Genomic DNA, 11,053 nt, shown 5'->3' on the forward strand with positions numbered 1-11,053 from the left:
TCTTTTTTAAAGGTTGATGATCAAGTTTGATTATTTTACAAGATTGAGGGTTAAATTTAACTAAAAAAACGAATAAAGGGCCAAATTAACAAAAAATTAAAATATTAAGGGCCTAATTTATCATTATGTCTTATTTAAATTTATGAATTAAGAATACCTTTTTGTAAGTTTTTTTTTCCACAAACTAAAATGTTCAATCACAAAATATTAATTTTTTATATCATATAATTATCAAATCAAGTTCAAGGTTTAGGATATGCTTAATATCATACTCGTGAAATATTTAAATACATAACTTACAAATAAAAAATTTTTGATATTTTTTTAGTGGGGTAAAAGTGTTTAATACGCGGAGTTTGTTGAGATTAATGAAAGGCTTAGCAACTAATTGTATTGATTAGTAAGGCTTAAGAGGAAGCCTAAGTCAGAAGAATCCTTTAAGGAAGTATGTAGACTATGTGATGGGTGCCACATCAGCACATCAATAGAGGCCTAACAAATTGGGCATGAGATTAGCTAAGAGCCTCATATAGGGAGAATGTTGTAGAGTGATAAGTTATGCATTATCTGGTGTAATCTATTACTTTTCTCACTTCCTTTCTACTTTCTTTTCTCATCTTTTCTATTTGTACAGTTTCTACATTTTGGCACTTTTGTGAATATGTAAAACTTATTTTTTAGTGATGTCGAAAATGGTGGTTTCGAAGTCTTGTTTTTTGATGATCAAGTTAGTAAATATTATTATTTAATATTTAAGAGCATATTTTAGTATTATATTGAATTTTGGTTTAGTAATTTTATTGAATAGATAGTTAATTAATGTATAATGACTAAATCGTAAAAGGGGTAAAAATTTATCGCTATTGATTTTTATTTGTTAAAAGGGATAAATAGTATTAAGTTAAGGATCAAAGTGACAATTAGGCCATTATTAATGGTGGTGGATAGTAGGTGATGATTCTTTTAACTAAAAATATGTTAAATTATAATTATATTATTATAATGGATAGTGGATAAAAATAAGAGAAAAAAAGCTTAAAATTTTATTCTTTTTCATTCATCATCCCTTTTTTATCAAAAACAAAAGGGGAGATAAGGTTTGGCTTCAAAAATTTTCAATCCTTGATTGGTAAGATTAATTTAGTCATTTTCTTGTAATTTTTATGTTTTTGAAATATCGAGAGCTTGATTTAGCTAACCATGGGACTGTTTTGAAAATTTTTAAATTTTATAAAAGTTTTCATTATTTAATCTTGAAGCTTTTGATACTAAATTGATAGATTTTGAGGTTAGATATGAAAAATGACTAGTTTGTAAAGTGAAAATTGTTAATTTTGAGCTTAGGGACTAAAATGTAAATACTTTGAAATTATTATGAATATTCTATAATTGTAGATATTATAGGGCTGTATAAGAATGAAATTAAGATCAATTTTGAAATTGAAGCTCAAATTTGAAAGTTATGGCAATTTTGGTTTTAGGGACTAAATTGAATAAAATGAAAAAATTAAAGGAATATCCAATAAATGAAATTTAATTGATATATAGTTAAACTATGTTTTTAAATGATGTTTGGAATTGATAATTTAATTAAATTATGATTTAGATCAGGATTTAAACTAATCAGAGGATATTCACGGAAAAGAGAAAATTGTAGATTAGTCTCTTACACCTTATTGGTTGTTGTTTCTTCCAGGTAGGTTTATATGGTGTAATTATGCTTTGATTTTTATGTATCTTATATTTTGAGAATTTATATAAATTTTTGTGAACTTTGGATTGTTTACGGTTTAATATTAAAAGGTAAGAATGGATTAAATTGAAATGGAATAAACATGAACTTACATTATGGAAGTTACCCTGATGAAACTTTGCAAATGTATCGTACATGTGGTTACAATTTGATTTCTGATGATTCCAAGATCCAACATTTTCTGCAGACTCAAAGATACATATGACACAGGTTTAGCTCAGATAAATAACCTGATGTTATTTTATAGGTTTAGCCCGGACGGGTAACCTGACACAAGTGGATATGTTCAGCTTGGACGAGCATCAAATGTGATTGGTACTAGTGTATTCGAGTTCTTTTACGATGTTTCATTGGGTCATTTACAATATACAAAATGTGGAAATTTAACAAATTGTAATGTGCCTATTGATCAAAGGTAGTGAAATGGAGGATTTAAGGACAATATTTGAGTATATTTACATATGATTGAATTGTGGTTAAGTTGAACATAGAAGATATGAAATATTATGCTTGCATTTGAAATGTTATATGATCGAGTATAAATCAAGCTCACCTTGTTGTGCTTGTGTTTTGATATGTTAGAAATTTAGTTATATACATTAGTTTGATATATGTACTTGTAATATAAGGTAAGTTAATTGTTCATATACATATGAATTTACTAAGCACTTTGTAATGCTTACCCCGTTGTTTTTCCTTTTCTTGTAGATTTTGACTTGTGAAACCTGTCGATAAGATCCTCAAGGAGCTCACACTATCCATATCCTGATTCGATAGACTTTTGGTCGTTCAAACTCATTTATATGTGGCATGTACTTAGGAGTGTCAAGTTATTTGTAATGTTAAGCATGTTTTGAGACATAATTGATTATAAACACTTATGGTAATCTTAATTTGCTCATGTTCATAGTTTTGGTATTTTGCTATGCATATATGAATGGGCAATTATAATGAGTTAGGTATGCATGAATCAACTTGTGTATGGAATGGATAAGTGATATGTAATGGTAAAAATAGGTTGAATGGCTTGTATTGATTCATGTATCCCTGTTGTAAATTGGTGCCAAATGTGGCATATTGGTTTTCTGGGTTGATTAGATTATTATATGTTATGTTTTAGCGTGGAATTGGTATGTTTTGAACGTGTTTAAATGATGCCAAGTGTATTCTTATGACCTATTTGAAAGTTTGGTTTGAGGCAAATACCAAATGACCAAAATTTACCAAAAACAGGTTCCTCATCCCGACATCAATCTTCCCTTGTCGGCAGTGTCGACCAACAGTTTGTGACGTCCCGACATCAAGTGGTCTAACATTATGAAATGACATACTGTTTGACGACGTCACGACATGGAGAAAATATCATCATAATGTTGGCCTTATACTTTTCAAACTCTGCAATTTGGTCCTTGTTTTATCCCAAGTTAACTTTAAAGCTTACATAAGCTCGTATTAAACTTGGGAAAGGTCTAAATTTGTTCTGAATGACTTATATAATGGCAATTGATGATTTTTTACTCGAATTATCTGTTAAAGGTCTATAGCTATTTCGTTTTTTACTGTAGCATTCTGTAGCTCAGTCCCGATGATTGGGACAAGCTAGGGGTGTTATGGAATATCTTTCAAATCACAATAATAATAATAATAATAATAATAATAATAAAATTCCTATATTCTATTTATTTGAAATTATTTTAGGATTCAATTTATTGGTGCTTTCATTGAGTCATTGCAACGATAATTTCAAAGCATTTCAAGAATATCATTCTTCACTTTGACAAGATCTAGATACCCTAACTTCTTTTGTTGATGATTAGAAGGAATGGTGCAAGAAGTTCTTGGTCATTTATTGTAACGACCTGATAGTTAGGGTGTCAAAAAATTAAGTTCGGGACTCTATTTTCGTAAAACGAACCCGTAAATAATTTTATTTAAATATTTACAAGGTTAACTAATAGAGAATTAGATTTTGATTAAGTGAATTTTATGAATTAAGAGTTATTAAAGTATAATGACTAAATCGCGTATAAGGTAAAAGTTGAAATATATATTAAAATTAATTAAAAGGATTAAAATAGCAAATATACATTTAATCTTTGTAGTGGACGCATTAATGGTTTATATTGTATATTTATATGTTAACTTAATATATATTTAAGTTATATAGTAATAATATTTTATTTTCTTTATTTTAACTTCAATTGGTTAGTCAATTTATTTTATTTTCTTCTAATTTTCATATTTTTGAAATCTCGATGTTTAGAACTATTCGACCCATGTTGAAATTTTAGCATTGGTTAAGATTTTTGGGGTCCGTTTGTTTGACTGAAAATGATTTTTGGAAAATAGCTTACTTTTCTAGAAAAACTAATATTTTCTGGTGTTTGGATGAATCTTTGTAAAATATTTTCTGGTGTTTGGATAAATCTTTGTAAAATATTTTCTATTGTTTGGCAGATTTTCTGAAAATATTTTATAAAAACTGTTTTAAATGAAACAAACATACATTTAAGAATTTATTATCTTCTCATTGTTTGATTGAGTTTATTTTGTATCTATTAAATTTGTATTTTACGCAATCATTTATTTATAAATAAATACATCAAATTAAACATTAAGAACCAGTGCCAAAGAAAAGGATTCAAAGAGAAAAAAATCAATTACAAAAAGAAATTCCCTAGTCTAAGAAAATAGATTACATAAGAATATGTATACATAAGAATACATAGTTTAGACATATCGTCTATGCACAAAAGTCCATAATTCCATTTCCATACCAGTCATTTACATCCAACTACCGTGTATGACTTACAACAAGAGAGGTAAATAGAGAGATGAAGGATACAAATAACTAAAATATTTAACACATACAATCATTCTTATCGTCAATGGGGGCATTTGGATGGAAGATAGAGAGAGCACGAGCAAACTTTTCAAAACCTAGAATTCCATTATACTTTGTATCAAGCAAGTCAAATATCTGCAGTGAAATTAGAAATATATTGACAACAACTCAAGCAATATTATGCTAATAAGAATTGTTCTTTCAAGGATGGAGACATTATTAATTAACATTAGATAAAAATACCCAATCAGTAAATAAACTCTCATTTTTGTTTGTTTCGAATAACGCCAATTGGAACTCCTCATGTCAAATAGTAATATAAATGGAACTTAAATACTACAAAGATGAGAGGGAAAGAACCAACTCAAGACAAAGAGTAATCATCAAGCCAAAGAACTTGACAAACATAACAATAGATATCAATTGTATAACAAAATGGGAACTATGAAAAAACAAAGGCCTTGTTGATCAACCCATCATCTATAGCAACATTGCTTATATTCCTGAAAAGCTCATAAAGTGCTTCTATTTCACTTACACAACTGCATGAAAATGAGAAAAAAACAAATTTCAGTAGAATGACACAAGAACTAAAATAACACAGGCAAACACTGAACAAATGTTAAATCAAGCAAAAGCATTGAATTTATCACATAAGCAATTTAGAAAAATATTTAAAAAGAAGAGGAAAAAATGATAACATACAAATGGTCTCTCTTCAGGATCAACAAAACCTCTTGATTGCTTGTACAAATCATTATCACATCATTGCAGCACTGAAGCAAATAAATGCTTCAATCTGTCTAGCGCTGCAACATGATATTCTTTTCACATCAATACACTCCATACCTAGGCAACAACAAAAGAGACTAGAAATCCCGTTCATGTCATTCTTTCTATACACTCAATCATTCTAAAAGTAAACAACAGGGCTAACCTTTTAACTATTTCTTGATTATGCAAAAGTGGTAACTTTGAGGTATGTAAGTGCTTTCATAGAAAGCCCAGATGTATGGATAAAGTGAGTTTTGTGTTTCAGAAAAAATGTCGCTTAGACCAAAATCATGAGTCCTTGTAGATTCAAACTCATGAGTCATGACCACCTATTGCCACATGAAGTGGAAAATACTTGTGTACACTAAGATGTCGTGCTTATAAAACATTGTAAGGGGACAATATATTTAAGTGAAATTATAATAGCTTAACTTTAAGTGAAGACTGAACACTCACTTGGAGTTATATCCACTTCTAGGCTACAAGACCTCTGGTGCCATCCTGAAAAGAAAGGATAAATAGGAATATCAGACTGTGGAAATTCAAAGAAAAAATAATTCTATCAATGGCATCAGAGTACATAATGAGCTGTAGAAAAGGGTAATAGTTGGACAGATTTGACAAAAATAGCTCACCAGCAAGGAGTCCCAACAAAGGTATTTCTAGAACTTTATCTATCTCCTGCATCAAACATGCAAGTTGAAACACCAAAGTCAACAAGCTTTACTGTGCCATTGTTTTCAAGCAGTATGTTTCTAGCCTATAATGCCAATTAAATAAAACTTATTAAATAAAATAATGGTGAATTCAATCAGATAGCATAATGCAAACTTCTGTGAGGCACTGACCTTAACATCCCTATAAATATGTCCTTGTCGATGAAGATAATCCAGAGCTTTAAGAGTTTCTTTCAGAACAGAACCAATAGCAGGCTCTTCAAAACCACCTAGATATGCTGACTTCATGAGGTGCAAACAGGAACCCTCTGACATGAAAGGCATGACTATCCAAAGATTATGGTCAACCACAAAAGAACAATATGGCCGAATAACATTTGAGTGATCAATCAAACTCATTGTTTGAGCTTCCCGGTGGATATCATCTTGCAAAACAGCATTAAGAAAGCCTGTTAAGAGCCAATAGATCAAATGAAGAGCAGAAAATATGGATCTAAATATACCATTCATGATACTACAAATTATTAAAACTTCTAAACAATATCACAAAAGATCCCAATAGCCAAAAAAGATTTTTATTGTATTACTACCAAAAGTAAAAAATTCCCATAGAATGATCAATAGTAATAAAACAAGCAAGCATACAAGATGTTTGGTACACATAAACTGAATCTAAGGCCTGGCCCAGATTGAGAGGAAACTAGGGAAATAAAAAGGAAGGTTTCTAGTGTAGTACTGTGTCCCTTATTTAGAGAACATTTTAGCATGATAAAATCCCACCACAAGCAAGTCCAAACTAAAAGAAACGAGCTTCAATAATAAAAAGTAAGAATATCAGAATTTCGTTCAACTCGACCAAAAACAATCACTGAAATCCATAATCAAATCAAATTCAATCAAATGAGATCTCTATCCAAAACTAACTAAAATCAAATCAAGTACGCTCATTTATTTGACTAGAGATCGAGATCCCAGCATTTCATAGCTATGATGTCGTTAGTATGAAGGAAGATTGCTCTATAAACAGTAGCACTGGCACCATAACCAACCTCTACTAGAAGCTTGTAATCGTTAGGATTCGCTGAGTAACTCCAACTTCCTCCCATTCTCCGCAAAACCTAAAGCCTTAAACCGCCTTTTGGAAAAAAAAACAAATCACTAGCAGTTGAGTAATCGATGTTGAACGCCGGCGGCAAAGTAATTAAAGTAAAAGAATCGTAGTGAAAATTAAAAGGGCGACGGCAATGAAGACAAGAAATGTATAGGGCTTTTTTCTTTTCATCAACGAAACTACTGCTGCTTGTTTTTGATATAAAGATGAATCTTGGGTCGAAGACGCAATGAAGGGAAGGGGAAGGAGAAGGAGAAGGAGAAAGCGTTTCAAGTTCTAATGTTGGGATGTGAAGAGGAAAAACTTTGGAAAATGTATTATCGAATTAGAAATGGTAAGACATTTTCCCTAAAAAACACATTCTTTTCCCGTGTTTTGTAAAATGTTTTACCGTGAAAAATCATGTCTAGCCAAACAAACATCAGAAAATGATGAAAAGCTTTTACGAAAAAGTTTTTACAGGTAAACAAATGGAGCCTAGATGTTATTGTTGAATAGTTTTAATACTAATGATTAAAGTGATAGATTTTTAAGTTAGAAATGGAAAAGGATTAAATTGTAGAACAAATTGTAAATTTTGAGAATAGGGACTAAATTGTGAAAAATTCAAAATTTATGGGTATAATTGAAAATAGGAAGTTAAATTTAGTTTAAAGTGAATTGAGTATGAAAATATAGAGTTAAATATGAAGAATAAAAATTAGTCTCGGTTTAGGGACTAAATTAAAATTTAAGAAAATATTGTGTAAAAATTAAAAAATTCAATGTGGAATTGAATTGTGTAGTATTAATGTATTTAATTGTTTTAATTTTGTAGCTAATATCGTACCGGAATCCTCGACTAAAAAGGGGAAGGAGAAAATTGACGTCGAATAGTTCGGAATCCACGGTTTGTGTTTTTATAATCCGAACCTAGTTGTTAATTGTTGTATTTTGAATTATTGCATATGGTAAGTAGTTGAGGTTAGTACTTTAGTACTTTGAAATTGAATTGAAATTATAGTTGATTGAAATGAAGTGATTTGGTACATATTATGAATGTATTGAATAGATGAGTTTGAAATGAATATATGTTTAAATGTGATAATATGCAAATATGAGAATTGAACATTGGATGTATGTGTAAGAGAAATGGAACTCTATTAACTGTTTCAGGCTAAGTCAGATATAGATGGCATGCTATAAGATAGGAAGAGTTCAGGGATTTCTTCGACTTCGAGTCGATGAGGCACCAATTTACTTCGGTTTAACCGATAAGACACTGAGTGTCAATTTATATAATGTTGGGCGCAGTTATTACTTCGAATTTATCCGATAAGGCATTGGATGCCAAAATGATGTGTTGGTTAGACCCGTGTATCTGTTCGAGTCTGGGTCGTATTAATAGGCGTAAATAAATAATAAAGTTCTGTAATTGATATTGAAATGGAAAAGTGTGTGAATTGGAAATGAAAAAGTGGATTGAAAAATGAAATGTCAAATATGATGTGATTATAAATGAACTATATGAGTGATGCACTCATGGATTGAATATGGATTGGTTTGTACTATTGCTTAAATGAATTATTGATTAATCTATGAAAAGTTATTTATATAGTAAGTGATATGAGTTGAGATATTTGTTAAACTAATCAAGTATGAAAACATGTGAAAATTAAGTATAACATGAAATGATGTAGTAATATGCATGAAATTGAAATGATGATATCTTGTAATTTTATGCTTACATAATAGTGTGATTGTATAATTCAATTTGAGCATTCATGTATCATTATCTCTTTAAATGTTTGGATTATAGAAATACCACTGAGTTTTACTCAGCGTGCGATTTTATTTTTCGTGCGTAGGTTAGGTACTTCTCTTTTGATAGCCTACTCAACATCCAACAATGATCCCGATCTCAAGTGTGGTGATGTTTAATTTTGTAATGACATGTGCCTAGGATGTCTTGGTTATTAGTTATTTTGTGAATTGAATGTAAATTGAGTTATAAGTATAATGTTGTTTTGATTCAAAGCTAAGTATGTGTGTGAACTTTAAATTTGATGTCTTAGGTAACTATATGTAACACCCCATACCCGTACTCGGGACCAGTATAGGATACGAGACATTACCGAAATTTTCAAAATAATTTCAATTGATTTATATCGTTTAGTATTCATTTTCATGTTTCATGTAACATCCTTTTCATATTATAATTCTCGTATCATATCAAATATTCTATCTGTTGAATCATTGGAGTTCCGATGGATTTTTCAATAGTACACTCAAAGCGTACATTTCCATATTCCATCAATTCATATTCAGAAATAACCCTTAGGATATTTAATCATCAAGCACTCTCTTGAGTCACATATCATCTAACTGTAGTGAATCAGGATGACCTTTTCAGGTCAAATCCTACCCACCTTAAGTTATCATAAGGAATCATATATCGTGTAACCGTAGCGAATTAGGATTACCCTTTTTAGGTCAAATCCTATCCACCTTAGGTTACCATAATGAATCATATATCATGTAACTGTAGCGAATCAGGATTACCTTTTCAGGTCAAATCCTATCCTCCTTTAGTTACCATAGTGAATCAGGAATAAATCCTATTCACTTTAAATTACCATAGTGAATTAGGAACAAATCCTATCCACTTTGAGGTATTATAGTGAATGAGGAACAAATCCTATCCACTTTATATTCTCGAGAATGCTTTTGTCAGATTAACAGTTCGGGTTATCTATTTCTGCAACACATGCAGGAACTCTTTCATTTGGGAAATCACCTATATCCATCCGGAACCCAATATTCAAACAGATTTTATCCCTTTCAAGTAGTTTCAGAACATGTATTATTTCTATCATTTCAACATCCATACATTTCATATATTCAATTAAAACATCATATAAAATACAATACAATATTTAAATTGACATATTTAAATACTCATTCAAGTTATACGAATCTACCTGACTAAATTGCAGAAATACTAAGATTTAAGGGCATTTTGGTAATTTACCATTTTCCCAACTTTCACCCGATCTTAAATTAATAATTTCATTCAATTTATTAATTTAGATAATAAAACAATTCATTCCCTTCAATTTGGTCATTTTTGACATTTTTACAAAATTACCCCTAAAGTTTTACTTTTATTCAATTTAGTCCTTGAGCCTAAAACATGCAAATTAACCATACTAGCTGAATATTCACATATATTTTCCTCCCCCTCCTCTCCATTCCACATCCTTAATGTATATAACATGCTTATAAGTAACATTATCTATAATTTCACTATTTACTTATATGTATATTCAAAGCTTGTCATAGTCACTAAATTATTTTTATCTTAAGATACAGAACTTAAATTAAGATCCATTAATTTTATCTGAAACTAGACTCACATATATTCTTACCATAAAATTTTCAAAATTTTTGGTTTAGCCAATAAGTACAGTTTATTCTTTAAAGTTACCCCTATTTTGCTATTTGACAGTTCCAACCCTTCTTCACTAAACATTAATTATCTCCTTGTACGGGGTTCAAATAATGTTATAGTTTGTTTCTATTGAAAATTTACTCATTCATGATTATAAAAATATAAATTTAAGACCATAATTATTTTTATTCAATTTTTGATGATTTTCCAAAGTCAGAACAGGGGAACCCAAAATCATTCTGACATTGTCTCATAAAATTTATTATATCTCATAATTAAAAATTCCATTTCTTACACGGTTTCTTTTATAAGAAAATAGACTGAATAAGATTTAATTCAATATTTTTTTCACCATATAATTTTATTTTCACAATTTATGGTGATTTTTCAAAGTTAGCTTACTGTTGCTGTCCAAAACTATTTTAGTGCAAGATGTTTATTTACCATGTTTATAACACCCTTA

At 29.8% G+C, this 11,053-nt stretch overlaps 1 protein-coding gene across 2 annotated transcripts; it reads right to left on the minus strand.

The window, feature by feature from the left end:
• Window positions 1-4,727: 4,727 nt before the first annotated feature.
• Window positions 4,728-7,590, minus strand: LOC121215922 (serine/threonine-protein kinase BLUS1-like). Of its 2 annotated transcripts, XM_041090806.1 has the most exons (4): window positions 7,099-7,590; window positions 6,221-6,474; window positions 6,008-6,053; window positions 4,728-5,873 (listed from the first exon to the last, which is right to left on the minus strand). In XM_041090806.1, exons 2-4 carry the CDS (start codon window positions 6,446-6,448, stop codon window positions 5,806-5,808), a joined length of 342 nt encoding a protein of 113 aa, XP_040946740.1. In that variant the 5' UTR covers window positions 6,449-6,474; window positions 7,099-7,590; the 3' UTR covers window positions 4,728-5,805. The 2 variants fall into 2 exon arrangements, with proteins under 2 accessions (XP_040946740.1, XP_040946736.1); XM_041090802.1 differs by lacking the exon at window positions 7,099-7,590 and having other exon boundaries at window positions 6,221-7,080.
• Window positions 7,591-11,053: the final 3,463 nt, after the last annotated feature.

Source organism: Gossypium hirsutum, chromosome A02 (assembly GCF_007990345.1).
Source record: "Gossypium hirsutum isolate 1008001.06 chromosome A02, Gossypium_hirsutum_v2.1, whole genome shotgun sequence".
Taxonomy (NCBI): domain Eukaryota; kingdom Viridiplantae; phylum Streptophyta; class Magnoliopsida; order Malvales; family Malvaceae; genus Gossypium; species Gossypium hirsutum.

Bases quoted from the DNA above. Each gene is read 5' to 3' on its own strand.
- LOC121215922 (XM_041090802.1), bottom strand. From the start codon at position 6,559: ATGAATGGTATATTTAGATCCATATTTTCTGCTCTTCATTTGATCTAT. The intron at 6,054-6,220 runs GTCAGTGCCTCA...TGTTTGATGCAG, and splicing joins ATATTTATAGGGATGTTAAG to GAGATAGATAAAGTTCTAGA. The intron at 5,874-6,007 runs GTGAGCTATTTT...CTTTCTTTTCAG, and splicing joins TTTGTTGGGACTCCTTGCTG to GATGGCACCAGAGGTCTTGT.